Here is a 23,052-nt window from a genome sequence, read left to right on the forward strand (position 1 = left end):
TGTACTCTCCCAGGCAATGCCACCTGTAACACCCCAGCTCTGGCCACCACAGTCTGCTTCATCTCACTGTAGGTGGGGTCTTTCCCAGAGGTGGGTGTAAATGGCATTGCACAGCATATACTCTTTTATCACTCAGCATACTGCTCTTGAGAGTCATCCCTGTTGTTCCATGAGTCAGTACTTTTTACTGGAGGGTTTTGAATAAAGCATAGCACCATCTCCACAGCAGAGTTTGTTGTTAATCCTCACCCAAGGATATTTTTCCCATTGACTTTTAGAGAGAGTGAGAAGGAGATATTTACATTACATTTATATCCAAGGAGGTCGGAGCAGATTAGGACCCTCAAGGTTAAGCCTTGAGAATTAACAACAGGATTCTTAAGGTGGGAGGTGACCCTTTGGGCTTTGCCAGGTTGTACCATTAGGGGTTAAAGCAGATTCTGGGGCTGGCTTCTGGCTACAGTCTGGATCATTGCTCCCATCCTGCTCTTGAGACCCCAATACCCCCCCCAATTCCATTTTGCAATAAACAGCTTTTGGTTTTGAATTATTCAGATAATCTCTCCCTCTTTTTACTTCCTTTATGTAAATAGCCTCTAAGCTTTGTCATTGAGATAGAATTGAGTTTGGCCTGGGGAAGAAAAAAAACCAACCCACAATACTGCTTGTGGCTCCTTAGAAAACTTAAATGACTAGGCCTGTAATAAAGTACTTTAAATGGGATCTGGTGAAATACAGTAATTGGTTTCTATAATAGCTCTTACCATAACAATATGGGTTATACTCCTGGAGTTTAGTGTATGTCAGCGTTTTCATTATAGTAAAAACTCAGTGATGCAGGGTGTTGAGCTCTTGGGTTAGTTCTTTTGTTTAGTACCTATTAATGGAGACCTACCCTGCTGGATCCCTTCTGTTTGCTCCTCCAGACCCTCTCCCCTCCCTTATGCTTCCAGTCCAATACCTAGGAAGGCTTAGCTACCGGTATGCTCCCTTGCCCTCTGGCTTCCAGTTGGGCAAGATCAACAGAAGCATCAGCAGGAGGTTGGAGGAAAGGAGGGAGGAGAGTGAGTTCCAGGTATTCATTCCTTGCTCCCTTCTGGTGCGATTTGCACAAATCGGCTGCAGTCTGGGCTGAAGATCTGAGTTCATGCAGCCCTCTCCTTCAGGGATAACCATTTGCTCTGGAAAGTGGTTTCCCCTTTGTGAAGAATCCATTAAACTCCTGGGATTCTTCTCATATGACCTTGCCAGCTATTTTCTGCTAGAATCCTGACACACCCACTTGGTACCAACCATTCTGCTAGGTGCTTGGTACAAAGAGGCAGAATAAAGTGATGTAGAAGAAAATAGCAACTCCCTCTTACCAAGAGCTCTGTTTGCCATGGACCAACCCAAGGTCTTTCTGTGTATTATCTCATTTAATCCTTGCGAGCTCTTGAGGGAGGGATTATTATTATCCTCATTTCATAGAGAACATCATAGAGAGCTTAAGTAACTTTCATAAGATCACACAGCTGATCCCGCCAGAGCCCACCCCTCTTTGCCACAAAGCTACACCGCCATCTTTGAGGAGTTATCTGAGGGAGACACATACCTAAAATAAATTGTAGTAATTTGAATAAAACACTGTGGCATCACAGAGGAGGGGCAAGGAAACGTATATTGACTGAGCTAATACGTATCAGGTCCTTTCTGAGAATAAGAATAAGAACACCAGCCCCCTAAGAGTTTGTGGGAATAAATGAGAGACGTTGTGGGTAAAGGACCTAGCCCAGGACCTGACACGTATTAGCTCAGTCAGTGGGGGATATCCTGGTGTGCCTCCCACTGAACTGGACCGGCTAGAACCCCGAGGAAGCTAACTTAAGAGGGGAAGGGTGAGCCAGCAGGGATAGGGAGAGGAACCAGAAGAGACGTAGGGCCTAGTTAATGACCCCAAAATGAGTTCTCACACCTGTGAAGGGCCACACTGTCTATAGTGGTGGCTCCAGTCCTTTATCCTGACCCCTTGCAGGTCCCGGAGGGCTTGTCAGGGGAAGTTGAACCTCTACCCGGGAATGGGCACTAGCCACTGCTGGGGAGGGGCACACTGGACTCTACATGGGCTGACCTTGCACTGGGGGGTCAGGGTCTCTCCTGGGGTGATGTGGACATCTGCAGGGGGTACTGTGCTGGGGGAGCTTGACTTCTTTTCTGGAGGGCAGGCTAGAACTCTGCTGGGGAGCTGGATCTGAATTGAGAGAACAGCCACATCTCAGCCCTCTCTCATTTAAAATGAGGATAATAATAACCCCTCCCTCAAGAGCTTGCAAGGATTAAATGAGATAATATACAGAAAGACCTGAAGGACCTGCCCCCTCCTAGGAAGTCTCAGGAAACTGGGCAGTGAGAAGGCCCCTGGAGGAGCCCCCTCCAGCAGCTCAGGCCCCAGCTACTGGAGGCAGCTGGGCCAGCACAGCCCTTCCTTCTTGCTCCAGGCTTAAGTGAAGGCCCCAGCAGGCCTGGGAAGTGGGGAGACTCCTGGATACCCAATCCCCTGTCCCAACCAGCTGTGGTCCCTGACATTGCCACCTTCCTGTCCCCACAGGTTCACCGGAGCCAGCCTCCCAGCCCCTGTCATCAGCAGCAAGAACTGGCTGCGGCTGCACTTCACCTCTGACGGCAACCACCGGCAGCGCGGCTTCAGCGCCCAGTACCAAGGTAGGCAGGCTGGGGCGGCCACCCTTCCTCGGTGGGCAGCAGACATGATACCTGGGACAAGCTCATCCTGTCCCACACTGGGTCTGGTGTGTAATGTGGCTTCAGGGCATACTCACCACAATTCTTTTTTTTTTTTTTTTTCCTCAATCCTCACCCGAGAATATGCTTATTGATTTTAGTGTGGAGTAAGGGGCAGGATGGGCAGGGGGAGAAAGAGAAACATCGATGTGCGAGAGAACACTGATCGGTTGTCTCCCACACGTGCCCAACCAAGAATCAAGCCTTTCAGTCTATAGGATGACACTCCAACCACCTGAGCCACCAGGCCAGGGCTGAGGTCCTGTTCTTATTGGCAGACACAGAGCTCTGCCTAACTGCACCTCTGCAGCTGCCTCTGCGGTCTGGGGCCCGAGGCAGTGACATTTCTCAGATGTGTAGGCCAGACCGTCCCGCTGCAGGCCAGGCTACTCATGACACTCAATATTATGCGGGACACTGGATCAGCATCATCAGATTTAATCCCCGTCACTGCCCTGGGAGCAGTGATGGGGAGTAAATGTCACCGTCCCCATTTTACGGACAAGGAAACGGAGCACAGAGAAATTAAGCTGGTTTCCAAGGCCATCTCAACTGCCTTTTAAATCTAGAGTTCGCCCTCTTAGCCTGTCCCAGTGTGAAGTGAGAGAACAGCCACATCTCAGCCCTCTCTCATTTAATGCAGAGCACAATGCATTTCCAATGTAGGCAACATAATGTAGGGAGCACTGTCGCTTAGAGGCTTACATCTCTGAAGAGGTGTCAGTGGCAAGAGATCAGATCAGGAGTGGCAGGTGGAAAGTGCACATTTCTACTCCAGAAAAGAAATCATGGAGAATTTCTAACCCTGAGAGCCACCTATAGAGAGGAGTGGGCAAACCCCAAAGCAGGGAGCTCTCTAGGACCAAGGAGATGCCAACTCCCGGGGACATATGGGAGGACATTCCTTTTCAACCTTGAGTTTATTCGCAAAGCACACAATTTACAGAGCTAAACACCAGTGGTTTGCTACATAACTTGCTCATTAAGCCTTTAACTGTTACCAATTACAAATTGATGTTGGTTCTAATTGATTCCATAATGAACTTGGATTGTGCACCTATTAAGGATCCAGCCCTTAGGAGGCTCGGGGGAGTACAAAGAGAAGTGGGCTTGCATTGTGAGTGAGTGAGTGAGTGAGTGAGTGAGTGAATGACTGAGAGAATCCGTGAGGAACTGAGTGAGGGAGGGACTGAGAGATGAGGGACTGAGGCACTGGGTGATGAGGGTCTAAGTATGAGGGACTGAGGAAGGGAGTGGGCACACAATGACCATGCCGGGGGCCCGAGGGAAGAGTGAAAGTGAACTATAACCACTGCCCTGTGCTGAGGGGAGACATTGATTCTGAGTGGAGATCTGGGCAGCTGTCCCTTCCAGCCCCACACAGCGCAGCACCCCGCCCACCCCAGAGGCAGCGTCGGCAGAGCGGAGCCCCCAACGGAGTCAGGCTTTCTGGCTGGAAACTGGGATAAAAGCAGCACTGCAGGCAGAAGCGTTCCCTTCAGAAGTGAACCTCTGATGAACGGCCTCGTTGCCACAGCCATTGGTAGAAGGACATCTTTGAAGTATTTACAAAATCAACAAGAAACTCCCCGAGAGGTATCCTGGGGACATTTTCTACAAATGAGGCTTGGCCTCTGCGGGCGTGAGGCGCCGGTCTGGACCTTCCCATGGGTTTCCCAAAATAGACAAGCAGAGATGGATGTTGTCATTTCATCGGATTAACTAGGTGCTGGATGTTTCTCATATTTTCATTTACTCAGGGTCCATTTGTCTTGGTCATCAGTTAAGGTTTGATGCCGGGCAATGGGCAGTGAGAACCCAAACCAGACGGCTAAAAGGTCAGGAGCACTGGGAGGTTGCAGGCCTACTGTGCACCAGGCCCTGTGTTAGGCACTGTGTGTGCATTGCCCTTTTTGAGCTTCCCCACGACACATATGTTTTTAATTCCCATTTTTCAGCCGATGAAGCTGAGGCTCAGAGAGGTTATGTAACCAGCCCAACACACACACACACACACACACACACACACACACACACACACACGTCACAGCCTATAAGTGGCGAAGCTGGACTTCGCAGGCCTGTGTAAGTTTTTTGCAAAATCATAGGACCTTCTCTTACGGTGCTTTGGATGTCTTGCCTTTCTGTTTGACTGGTAGCTTTTAAACTTTGTTTTGTTAATCTCACTCCACTGTAAAGAAAAAAAATTTCCATCACAACCCTGTACACACATATATCCGTAGAACTAAAAGGAAAATGTCACTAAGTGGTATTTACCCTGACTCAATGCGAGGCACCCTGAAAATGTCTTTTCCAATTTTTAATGTTAGTTGCAACCTCTAAAAGTATTTCACAAGTCTGTAGCAGGGAGCAACCTGAAATCTGAAAAACTGTTTCACTTATGAGCTTCTTAGAAGTAGGCCCTGTCCTACCCTTGCTCTGTCTCCCTCAACACAGCCTGGGACGGGTTTGCACATTTGAGTGTGTCAGTGTTTGTAAAGGGCTTTCTTGCTAGTTTCAGGCTCATGGCATTTATTGCTTCATTCCATCCCCACAGCAGCTGTGTGAAGTAGGGACCGTCATCAGCACCATTTTAGAGGTGAGGGGTGAGAGGTGCAGAGAGGGAGCGTGGCTGGCTCGAGGTCTCATCGCTGGTGTGTGGGAGCAGTGAGTTGGACCCGGCCAGCTCTGTTCCCCGGGATCCAGCAAGCTCACATACAGAGGTGTGTGCTGATGGCGGGAATAAATGATTCTCTCCAGAATCTTCTTTTTATAGCGTTTTCCAGGGTGGGTGTATGTAGTGAAAGGATATACACTAATCACTTAGTAATTCCATCAGTGACTCCACCACACAGGATTTCCCAACCTCAACACCATTGACACGTGGCCTGGAGAATTCTGTTGAGGGCGATGGTCCGTGCACTATGGGATGCTGAGCAGCACCCCAGGCCTCTACCCACCAGATGCCTGATGCCAGCGGCACCCTACTACATGTACACACAGTCGTGACGACCAAAATGTCTGCAGACAGTGCCAAGTGTCTCCTGTGTGCAGGGTTACTCCTGGTTGAGAACCACTGCTTTAAAGGAATAAAAAACTACTAAAGACCAATTTGTGGTTTCCTGCTTGCAGATTCAGTCCAAAAGAGTGGCAAAGACAGGGCTCAGTCAGGGGACTCACAGGAGACAGAAGACATACTGCACAGCTTAACTGAAGGCATAGTGAAGGGGCCAGTGGCAGAGGTAAGGGGGGAGGTGTTAAAGGAATCCAGGGGTGATGAAGCCCATAGAAACTAAATAACAGAGACACCCTTAGGCTAGGGAAAGGGTCAGGGAGGAAGTAGTGAGCGCTGAAGCCATTAAAAAGGGGCTGCAGAACTCAGGAGCCTGACCACTGCCTGCCAACCCACAGTGCAGGAGGGCGCCCCAGGAATCAATAACCAGTGCAGGAGAGGGGAGCCCCATGAATTAGTAACCAGGCCTCTCACTCCTCCCTCCTTCATGCCTGCTGTGCCTCCCGCCTGCCAATCCAATGGGAAGCCAAGAGCAAGGGCCCAGATTCCCTACCCTGGTCTGCTCTGTGCCCGGGAGTCTGCCCTGCCTCACCAGTGGGCTCCCTGGTTCTCTGGCAGTCCATGGAGGTCAGCCTCTGGGAACCTGAGCAGGACATCTGAGAGTGGACCTGAGGAGTCACCAGCGCAGGACCCATTTCACCTGTGCTCAGCCTCATGGCATCCGAGTCTCAGTGATGTCTGGCATCACTTCCGAGCTAATAATTAGCAACTATAATTATATTGGTGCGTATATCATCCTAAAGAAAACAAAAATGAATAAAATTCATCAATAACCTACAACATAGCATTCCATTCCTGTCTCAGCCCAGTCAGAATTTGGGGTTGTTTGTGGCCAGACACAATTTTAATGCACGTGGTGTTCAGATGATCTGAATTCTAGTCTGGCTGTCAGAGGTGGGCAGTGGTATGTAATTTAACAAGCATTGTCTGTGTGGCACTACCACATGACAGTATAGAAATATGAGTGCAGGCAGACCACTGTCTGGTCTCAAGAACAGGTGAGTAGAGAGAAGAGCAGCCTATAAGTTCTGTAGAGCATGTTAAGAGGTATAATGGAGACCCTTAAATGCCAGTACTACAGATAAAAGAGCAATTAGTTTTGTGGGAGACACCTAAGAAAAGCCACACACACACAAAAAAATGAACCCACAAAATAGTGGCAATGTCTTTACCATGGGCCTCAAAAAGTTGCCAGATGGACAGTAGAAAGAGGCATTCCAGATAGCGCCAATGCAGGAAGGCATGAAAGTGTGCACTCTGCAAAACCACAAATATTCATTTGTCTCTAGAGCAGAGATCGGCAAACCGCAGCCCGCAGGCCAGATGCAGCTCTCTGCCTGTCTTCCTAAGAATAAGTTTTGCATATTTAAACAGTAAAAAAAAAAAAAAATCAAAAGAAGATGATTTTATGACATATGAAAATGGTATCAAATGTAAATATCATGATCATAAATGCGGGTTTATGGGAACACGGCTTCGCTCTCTGGTTTATGAATTGTGTATGGCTGCTATAGCACTGCCTGGACAGAGCTGAGCAGTTTGCAGCTGAGACGGATGGCCCACCGCCTAACATATCTACTCCCAGACCTTTCACAGAAAACATTTACTGAGTCAGAACAAAGCCCACAGTCTAGAGTGAAGGCAAGCAGCGAGGGGCAGCGAGGCCTGAGGCCAGAAGGTCAGGTAGGGCTCACGTTGTGAAAAGCTGCAATAAAGTTGGGCTTGATCCCATGGGTGATGTGGGGTGATCAGAAGTTTAAACAGGAGGGAAGGTCGGATCACTTTTTCATTTTCCAAAGCTCTTTGATTGCTGTGGAATAAAAATGTGGGGGAGAGTGGCAGTGAGGAGCCTTTGAGAATTAGAAGATGATGAGGAACAGGGTTTAAGTGGAGGTGGAGGGGAAGAGACAAACCGGACGAGATCTTCCCATGGTGCACCACACTGGACTCATGACTAGCTAGATTTGGGAATGAGAGGTGATGGGGGAAGGAGATGGAGGAGTCAGGGATGAACCTTAAGTTTCTGGCTTGAAGAAGTGAGCAAAAACTGATTATATTAACCAGGATGGTCTTGGGCAGAGGCAGATGGGGAATGAATTTTGCTTGGGACACATTGATCCTTGGGTAGTATTGGGATATCAGGGATTGGGGGACTATCTAGCAGGTAGTTGGCTATCCTCCAGTCTGTAACTCAAAGAAGGACATAGGTTAAAAATTGAGCTGTGAAAGGTTCAAAGCAAAATAGAGGTTGGGGCTACCGTCCTCTCTTAGAGTGGGAGTCCTCCCCATGTATATCACATCAGAGGAGGAGCCCAAAAGAGTGGGTTTTCAAAGTGGGTTCCTTGGAGGCCAAGAGTTCTCCCAGCAGCTGTTCTGATAGGGGCTGAGAGGATGGGACTCCAAGTTTCCACTCCAACTTCAACCAGAGCTGTTTCTCTTCATGTATTTTGTGTCATAAGAATTTATCCAAGAGTATTAAAATGATGGGTCTTGTACTTAAACTTGGGAACCCCAGGACTTGAAGGACTACAAGGTTCTTCCAGTTCTGGAAGACCCCTGGGGTTGTGTAACTGATCCCTCTGCCTCCAGAAACATTTCCAGTTCTTCTCAATGTTCATTGGTTTTTTCAAGGCTTCAAGGAATCAGAGTGAGAAGAACCTTTCTTAAATAACCCCAGTGGTTAATGACCACAACTAGTAAGGGACCCCTCCCTCACTGTCACCCTCCTCACCTGTAAAGAGGGAATAATATTAACCCCATGGGGCTATTGGAAATTAAGAAATCCTGGTGAAGTATCTGGAATGTGGTAGATAGATGCTCAGGAAATGGGACCCTGAAGCTTCAGACCCACCAGTTACCTTGACTCTCTGTGCAGTAAGAGCAAGCTGGTGGCTCCGGCTCCTCCTTGGAGGTGTTCCCTTTGCCTGCCACTCTGACCCGATGATCATCATCAGGTGCCCGTCCCTCCCTTCAGCAAAGTCCCAGCCTGGCCCCGCTGTCCCTTTCACTGCCTCTCTTGTCAGTTCACTGCTGGTGACAAGGAGATGGAAGGTGTTCTACAGAGAAACTATTGGCTCCTCGGCTTTCTAGAAGTCCTGTAAAGTCAGTTGTCTGCAGAGTAAACTTTTCCATTTGGAAACAGTTTGCACTTGCTGAGCTGCTTGGGGCTGTTTATAGTAAGGAGCTGAAGCTTGTTTTTCACTTGAACCTGTCCAGTTCTTGCTCGTGACTGATCTTCAGTCTGGACCTGAGCAGAAAGCTCCTCAGGCATCCCGTGGTCCATGCCCTGACTCTTTTGTCCTCTTCTGTTAGCCTGCTGAGTTGCCAAACTCTAGCCAGCCTCATTTCCAGGTTCAGGGTCTCCAAGGACCTTTGCACAAATAGCTGAGTTGTCAATACCTGGCTCAGGAGCCCACCAAGCAGGCTCCTGATTTCAGTCAAGAGGGAGCCTGAATAAAAAAGTGAGGAGCATGCCGGGACCGGTTTAGCTCAATGGATAGAGCGTCGGCTTGGGGACTGAAGGGACCCGGGTTCGATTCCGGTCAAGGGCATGTACCTTGGTTGCGGGCATATCCCCAGTAGGGGGTGTGCAAGAGGCAGCTGATCGATGACTCTCTCTCATCGATGTTTCTAACTCTCTATCTCTATCCCTTCCTCTCTGTACAAAATCAATAAAATATATTAAAAAAAAAAAAAATAAATAAATAAAAAAAAAAAAAAAAAAAAAAAAAGTGAGGAGCATGAAGACAAAATGGGGCACTCCTCACCCCACCAGCGAGAAGAACCCATTCTTTTTTTCCAGGAAATGAATTCCACACACATATTTTTCTAAAAGTTTACCATTCACCCACTTGGTCGTCAGACCATTATCAGAAACCTTCTCTGTGCTTGGCTGTGTGTCAGTCACAGGATACAGACATAAGAGCTCATGGACAAATCGACAGGAGAACCAGAGAGGGCACTGCGGTGCATGGAGGCTTTCAATGGTTGAAATACAGTCCTGAGAGAACATCTCCTTTAACCTTTGAGTGAGGCCTTGACCAACAAGAGGCAGCCAAAAGGGAAGGGACGTTTCGGGAGAGAGAACAGCATTGCAAAGGCAAACTGAAACCAATAACCAATGGCCACAGTGATTGCCCGAAACATCTTTTCTCCGGCTGACTTCTCGGATGGAGTTTGTGAAGATCATTGCACAGTCCGTTAATAACAAAGCACTATTCTAGAAATTATAGCAGTCCTCACCTACACTGCCCCTCATCTCCCATGCCAGGGTCCTTCTCTTCTTTAGGAATTCTGGAGCCAGGAGCTCTGCTGTGGTTAACCAAGAAGTCACGCCAGCAGCATCCAGCAGAGCACCTCTTGACACCTACGCGGGGTTGATCTCCTTCTTCTGCCCTATTCAAAAAGACACATCACCAGTCTGGTTCATAACCTGCTTCTGAGGGACTTTGCAAATATTTCTTAACTGTCAATAATCCTTCAACACCTACATTCTTAGCAGTGGTATTGCCAGCATGTGGAGTGATTGTTTCATGATTTCCATACCAAGGTTTGGCTTTTATTAGCGACAGCAGTGAATTCAGGGCTGGAGTGCACTAAAGCAAAGCACCCAGACAAAGCCTTTTCTTGTTGCGTTTTGGGGATCTTGGGACTTTGTCTTCATTCTCTTCCACGCCTTTTGTCCCAGCAATCCTGAGCACAAGGACGATCTGAAGTTCCACCAGATGGTCATTTAGTTGTTTTTTGTCACCATCAATAATAGTAACATTCTAACTGCTCGATGCTTTCTTGAATATGTTTCTCAACTCGAATCTTGTCACCTTTTTCTTGCAAGAACGTGGCATCATCTTGGTTCACAATAACCTCTCCAACTTTTTCTAAGTCATAAATTGAAGCATCTTAAAGATTGAGAGCCCAGCTTGCGTTTCCAAACCCCACACCATCAGTAGCACTAGCTACTTTCTGTGACACCGGAACTTGGAACTTAGACTGCTGTGACCAGAAAGCCAACGGCTATTCTACTTAAAATGAGTGGACTGAGAGCATCTTCAGCGGTTACAACCAAAGACCTGCATTGGCCTTGGCAATTTCCAGAACGGGTACAGTGAACAGGACACTGGAAATCAGAAGTATTCTGACCTTTTTATGCCTTACTCAACTGGAGGGATGAGGACTCTTAGTTGAATTCTGTGCCGTCAATTCCTAATTCACCACTCAGTGTTTTTCTGCCCTATGGTGTGAGGACATTCTCCAGATCTTTGTGATTCCATCAGAAACGATTTTGCTGATTTCTCTGTCTCCGTTTGCAGAGATTGTGGCAAAGGGAGCAAACTCTTCAGGGCTTAGCATAGGTTTAGGGGGCTTCTTCCTAAATCTGAAGCAACATCACACCTTTCCAGATTTCCCCTGGTGAGCACCTTTACCCATCTTAAAGCCTTCCCTGGCCACCGAACATTCCAGGGTGGTGCCACTGCAGCCTCTTCGCTTATGTGTTGACGGCATCCTGGTCAAATCTGGTGTGGTGGTTTTATATTTATTCGGTAAGGCACCTGACCTGGCAACAGACACCTCACCTTTGGTTGCTTCCCAGCCGTGCTTCCAAATTCCTGCCCTTCCCACTGCTCTTCTCCGCGGCAAGGACATGGGTGCTCGCTGGAAGGTCTGAAGCTGGAAGCAGTAGGTCTCGAGGCATCTGCACTGAATTTTATATCAGTGGCATAAATCTGACTGAGATGAGGAGCCAGGGTGCTAGACATCGGCTTTGTCTAGGCGAGGACTGTGAGTAATGAAAGTCTTCCTGCAGGCTGCTGCCCGGCGGCAAGGCAGGCCTCTGTGACGGGAGGGACAGAGTGCAGGAGGCACGTCCATGTTTTCAAAGGGGAGATCAGATTTCAGTTTTTAAAAGAGCACGCTCCGCAACCCTTTTTAAAGATGGGCCAGAAGAGACTGAATCAGTGAACAAAATCCAAGCGAAAATGATGAGTTTAGGGCCGGAGTGGCTTAGGACGTGGAAAGAAGGTACACATTGGAAACTTTTACGGTTGAATGAATTGGAATGAGTTGGATTTGGTGAGGGAGTAGGTCTGTAGGGGGAGGAGCAGGGGGAGGAGGGGATGCTCCAGCCAAAAGGACAGCTCAGTGGTGGGGAAGGGGAATGATCAAGGCTAGGGCATGATCGCCCTGTGGAGGGAAGTCTGAATCCACTGGGAAGAACAGAAACTGCAAGTTCCACCACCCGAGATTCCCAGAGCCTTGGAGACAGGTCAGACCTCCCTCTCCTCTCTGCTCCCAGGTCCTGTCTCTGGCTAGCTCAGCCCAATAACTCATGCTGCAGGCTGCAGAGGCATTTGTATTGCCAGATTCTTCTAGCTAAATGTGTGCCATGTGTCCCGCTAACCTTTACAGCAGCGGGGAAATGTCTTGTAATTAACCAGAATATAAAGGATGAATGGAGCAGCCTGGCAGTCTCCTGTAGGCATTATCATTCGCAAGAGATGAATGCACCTAGTAAGATTTCCATCAACCAGTTAAAGCCCGCACTCCTCTCCTGGGGACCCTGACTGTTCACATTCAGCACAAGAGCATGTGTGAGTGTGAGTTCCATGTTGTATGTGAGCACTGACAGACACATGTACACGGTGCACAGTGTGCTCTGTGGACATGATACCCCCTCATGTCCTCCTGCACCTCACGGTTCACCTCCAGCAACCTCAAGGGAACCCCATGCAGCATTTTCCCCAAGAATGGCATCCATGGTGCACTGGCCCTTTCCCCGTCTCCCTTCCCAAGCGTGCAGGACAACTGGAAACAAGGGAACTGGGAAGACTGACTCACCTTCTCCTTCTTGGCTAGGTGCCCAGTCATCTCCACAGACCTGATCTCACATGGGCCGCACTGGGTGACAGAGACCTACCCCAACCCCTGCCCCAATGGCTGGCCTCAGGGAGAAGAGATCCCCACACATACCCCTACCCCAATGCTGGGTCTCAGGGAGAAAAGCTCCAACTGGTCTCGCAGTGCTGGGACCACTCTCGTTCTCTCGGGATAATCAAATCAGAGGAATTTTCCCTGCCGCACTCTATTAGTTGGGCTTGAATAATGCATGCTCCCCTACCGACACCCTCTGTTTAATAATGGTCCATGTTGGTGTTCATTGGAAATTTTCCTGCTGGCTACACTCGGAGAGTAATGCACATCTATAAAAGGGTCTGAGTGCACATTAGAAAGCAGGGGCTCTGCGGTAGTTACTGAGTTCTGTCAGGTGCTCAGCTTCCACAGCAACTTGGCAAGGACAATCCTTGCGGAGCTTTTTGATGCAGGCAGAGAGGGGTAGGAGAGGGGGACTGGGACGTGGCCTTCTGACGCACCTGGTCGCCCTGGGCTTTGAATTCAGGATTGGCACATCACTGCAAGTGCAGAGCAACTACCTGAGTTTCTGGGCCCGAGCTGGGAGGGGCAGATGCTGGAGAAGGTGGACGGTGCCCCTGGGGTTACTTAGGGGTGGGTCACAAGAGAAGATGCTGAGGTTCAGCAGAGAGCACAGTGGATGCTATCTCTATGACCTAGGGCAAATCACTTTAACCGCTGGGACCCTGATCTTACTGTCTGTTAAGGAGGTATAATAACTACGGGTGAAGGTAGTTGAGTGTATAAGGACCAAATGAAATGATTATTGAGTGCCCACCGTGTACCAGGCACTATTCTAGGCATTGACGATACAGCAGTGAACACAATAGCCGGAAACCCCTGCCTTTGTGGAGCTTACATGGCAGTGCGGGGTGACCAGACTCGCTAAGTAAATGACATGGTGTGTGAGAAAGTTAGGACGGTGAAGTAGGGAAGGGAGAGTTGGGGTTGGAGGTGTAGTTTTGAACGGAGCCGTGGAAGAAGGCCTCCATGAGGAACTGGCATTTACATGAATGCTTCAAGGGAGAGAATCATGAGGATTTCTCGGGGAGAGCCTTCTAGGGAACTGGCCAGCGGGAGCAGGAACATGCCTGGCATATTATAGGAACAGCAGAGAGGCCCGTGGCCAGAGGAGAGTGATTGAGGTTGCGGGGAGGGCAGATAGGTCTGTGTGGGCCATTTTAAAGGCTTCGGCTTTCCCTCTAGGAGACAAGGGTTGCTGCTGCTGCGTTCTGAGCAGAGATGTAATATGGGCGCACTTATGTTTTAAAGGATCCCTTTGGCTCTTGTGTTGAGAACAGATTATAACCGGGGCAGAAGGGAAGATGGGAGGCCATGGCAACAGGGAGAGAAGTGGTGCAGGGTTGGGTCAGCATGCTAGACATGGAATTGCATTTGGATAGATCCGGAAAGATTTGCTGAGGCAGCGGTGTGGGTGGAAGGAAAGAAAGGAGTCAAGGATGCTGATGATAAGAACTGGTAAGGCACTTAGCCCAGGGCCTGGCACCTAGGAAGTGCCTGGTTACAGATATTGCTACCATAGCTGGGTACCAGTCTGAGTGGGGCTGAGTCAGCCAGCCTGCAGAGGCCAGCTGTGAGATGCCACGGGGATCAGGAATTGGTTAGATACCCCCAAGCCACCTAACCAGAGATAGAACGAAGCCCTTGGAGGCCAGCAGAGTGCACTGGAGAACTAGAGTAGTCACACACAAGATGGTGGATGGATGTAGAGGAGTGGTCTTTGGAATTGGGTTCTGCTTGGGTGCTCTGGCTTTGTTATTAGGCAAAATCCTAAAAACCTGTAGACTGGACTCGGTGATTGGATCAAAACCCAGTTCAATCCATCAGGCCAGCACCTGAGCCAGGCACCACCCCCAGAGGTCCCACAAATGGTCGGCAGGTGTAGGCTGTACCAATTGACTCCACGGGTGCCTTGTCCTCCTGGGACCAGCCATGTCTTTCTCCTCCCAGTGATGCCAGGGGGCAAGACTGATCTGACAGGCACTTTTCAAGCCTCTGGACATGTCAAGGCCTCCAAAATTCTACTGCCCAAACCCAAAGTCAAGGAGTACACAGTCACCTTGCAAAGGGTGTGGATTCAGGGAGGATGGCAATTTGGTGCCATTATCTAGTCTAACACACCAGGTCAGGGCTGGTTTGGAGCCTGGGCTGGGCTGAATCTGCAGGGAAGCGGACAGGTAGGGCTTCCCAGGTGCACGGGAGGTCACCCTGTCTGCTTGGTCCTGAGGACCACCTGGATAGCAGTTCTTTCTTCAGGTCTGGGGGCCTGCTGCGCTTGAATGCTACTCTTGGTGTATCCTCACCTAAAGGGGCTTCTGGCATTAACCCCACATGGAAAGCCCCAAGCCAAGAAAGGGATCAACCCAGAAGGCCCATCCCCAATCACAGACAGTAACTTAAACCCCTTTCCCTCTTGCTTCCTCTCTAGTCAAGAAGCAAATTGAGTTGAAGTCTCGAGGTGTGAAGCTGATGCCCAGCAAAGATAGCAGCCAGAAGACATCTGTGTGTAAGTGTCTGCCCGCTGGCCCCTGCCAGCCTCTCCAGTGCTGTGACTATGGGGGAGCCAGATGATGCTGGAATGATTTCCCTTCAATCCTGCCTTCCTCCATCCTGGGCTCGGTGCACGGACATGCTGACCTGCTGGCCAGTGAGCAGCCCAAAGGCCTGTCCTCAGCCTTCTCCTCCTCCCCGTCTTCCCATCTCCCTCCTCGCTCCTCTTTCTCCCTCACTTCCCATTCTGACTGTAGTCCAGGGAGTCATTACTGCTCCATTTCTCTCTTTATTTTTCCTTTTGAATCACTTCCACCTGCTAAAACCGTCCTTTTTCTGGCTCCTTCTCTAGGAGTCAGTGACCTCCAGCTGGGACCTGGGAGTCTGCAGGGCCCAATTGCAGCCCCTGTGGCAAGATTGGGAAGGGGAGCGGAGCGAGAGAAATGCCGAATAACCTCCACACCAGGGTCCCTGGACCTGGCTGGGCAAAGAGTGGACTAGAGGGCCGGGGTCTCGCCTGTCAAGCCAGTGGGGAGTGCTGGGCTCTCTGCTTGGGGACAATTAAGACTGTGGAACATGTTCCTGCTGTTAGTGTCTGAAAGGTTTAAAGGGGGGCATCCGACACTGGGGAGTGGGCTGGATGTCACCCAGAAATACCTGATTGAAACCTGTGCTGTGGGGCCTTGGGGCTAGAGCACAGGAAAGGGTTGGGGAAGGCTCTGGTGCCACCTGGAAGGCTGGTCTTGAAAGCAAAGGTTTTTCCAAGAATCCCTCTCTTTTCATTCTCAAAGTGAGTGGGGGCAGGGGGGCCTTCCGTGGTCCCCAAATGACTGGCCTTCCGGTTTACTGTCTCTTCCCTCTCCTTCCTTTACCCTCTGCATCTCATATCCTTCAGTCTCTCCCTCCACGTTCCCCTCTCCTTTCTCCTCATCTTCTCTGCTTTCTCCTCCTCCTCTATTTCTCTCCTCCCTCCTGCCCTTTCCTCTCATCTCACCTCCATGTGCTTATTTCTCTTGAGGTGCAAGCAGTGCTTCCTGAGAGATGGGGCGCCGCTGCTGGTGTCCCAGAGCTCTGTGCCTGTGTGGTGGGAGCGGGGCTGGACAGAGGCAGTTGGATCCTGAGAACTGAGCCTGGATGTGGGATTTTTTTTGTGGTCTTTCAAGTCATCCAATCAAGGGGGTACCACTCCCCATCCCTGGGGACCATCGTCTGGTCATTGTACCCCCGAGAAGGCTGGACGGCAGGGAGCAGTCAGGAGGCAGTACGTCTATGTGTGACTAAGGACCAGGGGAAGAAGCAGGGAGCCAGGAGAGCCGAGGGTTAGGCCAGGAGTCTGCAGAGAAGGCTCGAACCCTGGCCCTGGCCCTCATAGGCCACAGGAGACTAGGTGAACTGAGGCAGGCATGATTTAATTCCCGAGTTTGCCCTGAAGCCTCAGGCAAACTATAAGGAAATGGCTCAGATTTGGGAGAGAAAGCCTTTATCCCACCATGTCTTCAGGTAACCGCGTTGCCCCAGGCACTGATGTCTCAGTTTCCACATTTGTGAAAAGGGGATACGAAACCTTACCCTCTCTTCCTTCTGGGGATGCTAAGATGAGCCTTCTTGGCCTAGGACGCAGAAGATCCATGAACTGGCCAACAATGACAGTGATGTGTGGGTGCACTTTATGGGAGAGGGGGCCCGTGGTTTTCATTGCTACTCAGAGGTGCCCAGCAGAACTCCCTTGGAAAGATTCATAAACCTATTCTGATGAAATAATGCAAACTTTTCTTTTGGGGGTGGGGGAGAAATCTCTCTGTTAAAAGGTACTGGTCTTTGTTCTGAGATTTTCTTGTGTGACTCAAGCTGCCTCTGCGGCAGGTAACCAAGTGTTTGCAGGTGTCTGACCCTATGTGTTCTGCCCAAATGCCCTATGGACAGATGTTCTGAATTTCTTCCCGTACATATCCTGGACCCTGCTTGTTGCCGTCATTAGATAATCCCTGGGTACCATGAATCCTCCGCCATTGGTTCTGGCCACCCAGGTGTCCATGCCTCCTTTCACTCTGGATAGAAGCACCCACCTTTCTGCACATGTTTCAGCTTCTCATCAGAGGGGTGCTCACAGGGTGGGAGTAAGACTCACTTTCCCTTCTCCTTATGCTCTCTGCAGCCAACAGCAAATTAATGCTGCAAACATAAGCCGCTGGTTTTGATTAGGCAGGAGAGGTTGGAATTATAGAAAGAAAGGGAAAAGCCTCTTGCCTCTGTAGTCAGGCAGGAAAATGCTCCCTGCAACGTAAGTTTGCTTGTTGCCTGGGGAGCCTGAAGTCCGCATGGGCTGCGTGGTCTGCTCGGTCGTCCTAGGAGGACAGGACACCAGCGAGGTGTGGGCGACACCCCGCTGGGCTCCTAACTTCCTGGACGGTGGCTGGGCCTTCCTTCGGGCTGGCTGATTTAAGGAGGGCAGCAGGTGTGTTTCATTTGCCTGGTGGGTGGGCTGTGCCAGGATCCCTCCTCTCTGGTCCAGAGCATCTTCCTCAGTTAGCCTTCCACTCTGTCTGCTCACTGCGTGGTGTCAGTGCTGACTGAGAGGGCAAGAAAGGGGCAGGTCATTCCTGTCCATTGTTGATGTGCTACCAGGTGGCTGTGTGGTTCCAATGGGTGGTCTCAGGGACTTTGGGGTGGGTGTGATCGACGGGCAGGGTGGAGTAGCAAGGCCTAAAGAAGGTGGGAGCTTAGCTGGGAAGTCCTCAGTAGGGCTGGAACACTTGAGGCTGGCTTACCCACAGGTGAACCACAAGTACAGCTTAGCTCCAGTCTGCCCTCCTCATCTCAGAACAGAGCCTCCTCTCTCCTTCCCACGCCCCGGGGATCCCGGGGGCCCCAGTTATCTCTTCCTCCCCAGCTTGCAGCACTGAGGCTCCGGGAGGCAGGAGCTGCTCTGCTTGCGGAGACTGCATTTCCTTCTTGTCATTCAGGCCCTGAGGCCTGGTGGCCATGGGGATATGGCTAAGTTTAGCAAGTGGAAGCTTTGGAGGAGAGGCTTGGCCAGGGAGGGGAGGGGAGCAGGGCTAAGAGTCCAGTGGGAGTGAGTGGGTTTAACCTGGTGATGTGGAATGGTAGAGAAAGGGAAGATAGCCAAGAGGCCATGCTCTGCCACACGAACAAGAGGATAGCAGATGACCTAACTCCCAGATCCCTCCGCCAGCCACACCCTGGGGTTCCTGGAGGTTTGAACAGGGTCTACACCAGGCTTCTAACTGTAGGAATGAGCTTTAGCCTCTGAGTCTAAAGTGCAGCTCCTGCCGAAACCGGTTTGGCTCAGTGAATAGAGCGTCGGTCTGTGGACTGAAAGGTCCCGGTTCGATTCCGGTCAAGGGCATGTACATTGGTTGTGGGCACATCCCCAGTGTGTGTGTGTGGGAGGGGGGGGTGTAGGAGGCAGCTGGTCGATGATTCTCTCTCATCGATGTTTCTAACTATATATCCCTCTCCCTTCCTCTCTGTGAAAAATCAATAAAATATATTTTAAATAAATAAATAAATAAATAATTAAATAAATAAAGTGCAGTTCCTCACAAGTCCCTTGGCCAGGAAGCCCCCTGCTTCCTTCCCCCTCCCAGAGCCCTCCCCCAAGGCCCTCCCACACCCAGTCTTCCATGAGCCCAGGTGATTCTTTGCCAAGTCACAACTTCCCGGCTCTTGCTGTCCTTTACCTAGACAATCACACAACTTCCTGACTCATCTTGCACCTCATGAGCAATCCAGATCTTTCCTGCACTTCCCACACTCAGGACTCTTCAGTGGCTCCCTGACATTTTCAGGATCAGACTCGAACCCCTTAAAAGTCTGACGTATGGCATCTCACCTTTTGCTCATCCATCTCACCCATCATCCTTCCTCCTGTCTGGTCACACTTGGCAACCCCAGTTCTGTTTCTGCGTTTCCACCTCACTCTCGCATGCCTGTCTGTCTGCCTGAGCTGTCATCCTCGGTCACTGTGCATCCAAATGCTGCTGTCTCAGAAGGTCCATGTTCAATCAATAACTCTTCCTCCAGGTAGCCTTTCATGCTTCTCTCAGCACTGTGAGATGGGTCCTCCTCTGAATTTCCCTGTGCTGCATCTTTCATCAAGTCCCCATGCGGTTTCATAGTTTCCGTGTTTCATGTCTTCACTCAAATGGGAGCTTCTTGAGGACAGGTCATACCTGACATCTGATTTTGACATGCCCATGATATATAGTAGGGCTGTGTACACTACTGTGCTTAGTTAATGCTTTTTGTGTATTTGAGGGAGGGAGGGAGAGAGGGAGGGAGGGAGGGAGGGAAGACGGACCTTGCTCATATTGTGGGACATTGTGAGTGTGGGATAGAAATGAGCCAACTCAGGGAACGTTACTCCAGACTTTGTCATCTCAGGGAGGCAGGAACTGCTCTGCTTTGGAGACTACATTTCCATCTTCTCATCCAGGCCCTGAGGCCTGATAGTGTTGGGATCATGGGGAGGCCTTCAGTGGAACTCCTCTGGCCAGGCTGTCTGCTTGGCCCCCGCTCCTGGTCCCCAGAGCCAAGAATCTTGGGTGTGAGTGGGTTCCAGCCTCATGAGAATGAGCATCTTGAGAACAACGGGCCAGAGAGTGTTCAGCCTCCCCGGAAACGGAAAAAAACGAACTGTGTGTGTCCGATGCTCCCTGGTCAAGCCTCTCCTTTGTAAAGAGGACTCTGGTGTTGGCCCAAGTGAGAGCCTCGCCCCGCCTGCCAGCAACCACCACAGACTTCATTTCTGCACGCGGTGCCCTTGACCAGAGGCGAGGGCACGGGGGTGGGGGTTACTGTTCGGTCTGGTTACTGTTCGGTCAGGCCTGAGAAGTGTCTGATGGGAAGAGGTTTCTCATGAGAAATATCTGTGTTTGAGCGAAAGTCTCTACAACTTCAGGCTGCAGCTTTCTCTTACATTCTTTACCGTTTCTGACCACGCATCCACCTTTTATTTAGCTTTCTTTGAGTCATTTCTTCATTTGGGGCTGAGGTTGGGGGGCTCATTTCATCTAGAGTCACCCCCCCAGATGCAAAGCTCAAGGTGGGAGGGTAACGGGGCTGTGGACCACCCACCTCCACTGCTGGTGCGGGACGAGGGACCTGGTGGTTGTTGGGTTGGGGTGCCCACATGCTCTAGATGGATTTCCCAAAGGCATTTGTCAAAAGCAGCTCTCCAGCTCTCACACTGAGGAGTCCCAAGCCCAGTAGACCCCAGCAGCCCCACCCAGCCTCACCGGGCAGGGCCTCATTCTGTCTCTGGGTCCCTCCCCCAAGACACCACCGGCCGGTGCTTCCTGTGGTCACCCATCTCTGTATGTGCTGTTTTTGCCTTGTAGTAACTCAGATTGGTGTGTCCCAAGGGCATAATATGTGTCCAGACCCTGGCATACCTGAAAGGGGCAAAAGACTAGGCTCAGATTTCAGGTAAGATCTGTTTGGGAACTCGGTGATTGCAAGGAGGGTGGGATGGACTGCGGGGTGGGAAATCTCAAGCTTGAGGGTGGGGACGGGGGGTGGGGGGGAGGGGAGAGGAAGGAGCTGGCTGGCCTTCCAGGAGGTGGAGGGTGGAGGATGGTGCGGATACAGGAATAGACACTTTCTGGAGAAGTGCTATGGCCTCTGACATTCTTTCCTAGTCCAGTTCTGGGAATAGCGCCCTTGCCTGAAGGGGAAGGGGAGAGCTGTAGATTCTAGTGTCACCCGCAAACCGATTTCTAGTGTACAGAGGACCGCTGTCATCAGGAATGCCATGCCAGCAAGCACCTTGTACCTCTGATAACCTGGGAGACCCTAGGGCCCCAAAATGGTGCATTTCACAAAGTTTCTATCAGGCTTCTTCCCCTAATTCTCGATTTTGATTAAAGTTTTGTGTACCATCACCCACTCTTGGCTGTCCTAATTGATACTTAGAGAATTACTGTTTTGCTCACAAAGTCACCTTTTGACTTAACCCTAAAACCATTCAGTGGTCAAAAAACTGGAGATTTTGAGTGATAAAATTGCAGTGGTTAAGGGCCAGAACAGAGTAAGGTGAGGGGATACTTTGTGGAAGCAGGAGGCCCCCCGGGCGGGCCCAGGATCGAGCTCACAGCCGCACCTTGTCTCCCAGGTTAGGATCCAGCATCCAGTTCACCTGCAACGAGGGCTATGACCTGCAAGGATCCAAGCGGATCACCTGTATGAAAGTGAGCGACATGTTTGCGGCCTGGAGCGACCACAGGCCAGTCTGCAGAGGTGAGGGTGCCCTGGGGAAGGGAGGCTGGCCAGAGCGCCGGGCTGGGTGTGGAGGATGCAGCTCTTAGCGCCTGAGGCCGGGGCTCCCATCCAGGCTGGCTCAACCCACTCTCACTGCTCCCCAGGCCTCAGATCCTACACTCCTTTACTGATCCACTTACATTTATTTAGCACCTTTGCTGTGTCAGGTCTACACTAGGATGAGGAGATCCAGGAGTGGGGGAGAGAACCAGGGCCTTGCATGACCTTTCACTTTAAGGGGGAGCACGTATGCAACAGGTTGCTAGCTCATTGCACAGATGTTATACCTACACCTAGATAGGAAGATAGGAAAGGGGGGGGGGGGTCATCCTCATAATGTCACCTTTAACCCCTCCATTATAACACATGCATATCCTGATCCCTGAATCTCTATGTTTCTCTCCACATACTCGGCAGTAAACAGGCTTGCCCTTCTGAAGGTGCTCTTAGCTAAGCAGAGCATATGGACCTGTCTCAGAGGCTTCTCTGTCCTAGCCCCACACCTGGGCACCTTGTTCTCAGCCACTCATGTCCCCAGATGTCACATGTACCGAGGTAGAGCTGATCAAGCCCTCATCCCCCAAACAATCTTAAAATTGCAGCCCTGAGTGTGTGCCATTGTGAGGACAGAACAGCAGCTGCTTCTGTTAGAGAAGCCCTGGCCTCATGCCCCAGGGCACAGAGGAGGCTTTTAATTCCCTGCAGTCTGTGCGCCTCTCCTTTCGCTGTCCGTGTGTATGGCCTGGACTCAGTCTTGGTGCAGGAATAAGCACTCGCTCCAGAGTTCATAAACAGCGCCAACAGGTGCTCTTCCGAGCACCCCAGTGGAAGAGAAGGCACTTTGCCCAGGATATGTGGTAGTCTGGGTTCTTCCGGTGTAAGAAGGAGATTTTTACATCTCTGTGGGTACATGCATCACTGTGAGATCCATGCAGAGTAAGGGGTCCAGGGAAAAGAACTCTGATCGTGACTACACTGAGGAAACCCACTCCCTTTTTAATGGGTTTGATAAGTCATCTGGAAGAGGGTTCTGAACATATTTTCAGATGTGCCTAGGTTTTATTCATTCTCCCTCAACTTCCAGGTGGCTCTGAATAATGTACTTTGCATTCCCACTAAGCTATATTATTTCAAAGATCCCACTTAGCTAATATTTTTTAAACATCAAATAAAAGAAGAAGTCTTGGGTATAACTCTCAGCTTTCCTACCAGCTGGCCATGGGCTGTTTGGCAAGTCATTAATTTTCCTGGGGCTATTGTTCTTACTGGTAAAGATAGATCATGGTACCTATCCTACTCCATCTTGTGTTAATGTGAAGGTCAAATGGGAGTTGTAGATATAGGAACCTTTATAAATTGGGGAGTGCTGAACAAGAAGTCAGATATCATCATGCTAAATGATAAGCTTTCAAGGGCAAGGACTTCTATTTTGTTCACAAAACAGGACCTGACACTTAGTAGGTGTTCAGTAACATGTCTTCTCTCCTTTAAACACACACACACAC

At 50.2% G+C, this 23,052-nt stretch overlaps 1 protein-coding gene across 3 annotated transcripts in view; it reads left to right on the top strand.

Annotated features, from left to right (window-relative positions):
• Nucleotides 1-23,052, top strand: part of CSMD2 (CUB and Sushi multiple domains 2) — a 540,305-nt gene that overhangs the window by 265,222 nt on the left and 252,031 nt on the right. For 2 of the 3 annotated variants that reach the window (XM_045584884.1, XM_045584885.1), the window contains exons 6-7: nucleotides 2,588-2,700; nucleotides 15,207-15,284. In XM_045584884.1, the coding sequence (XP_045440840.1) occupies nucleotides 2,588-2,700; nucleotides 15,207-15,284 (191 nt within the window). Of the gene's footprint in view, nucleotides 1-2,587; nucleotides 2,701-15,206; nucleotides 15,285-20,628; nucleotides 20,717-21,401; nucleotides 21,527-23,052 lie in introns of all 3 variants that reach the window. The other variant, XM_036446754.2, reaches the window with a different exon arrangement.

Source organism: Pipistrellus kuhlii, unplaced genomic scaffold (genome assembly GCF_014108245.1).
Source record: "Pipistrellus kuhlii isolate mPipKuh1 unplaced genomic scaffold, mPipKuh1.p scaffold_m20_p_2, whole genome shotgun sequence".
Taxonomy (NCBI): Eukaryota; Metazoa; Chordata; class Mammalia; order Chiroptera; family Vespertilionidae; genus Pipistrellus; species Pipistrellus kuhlii.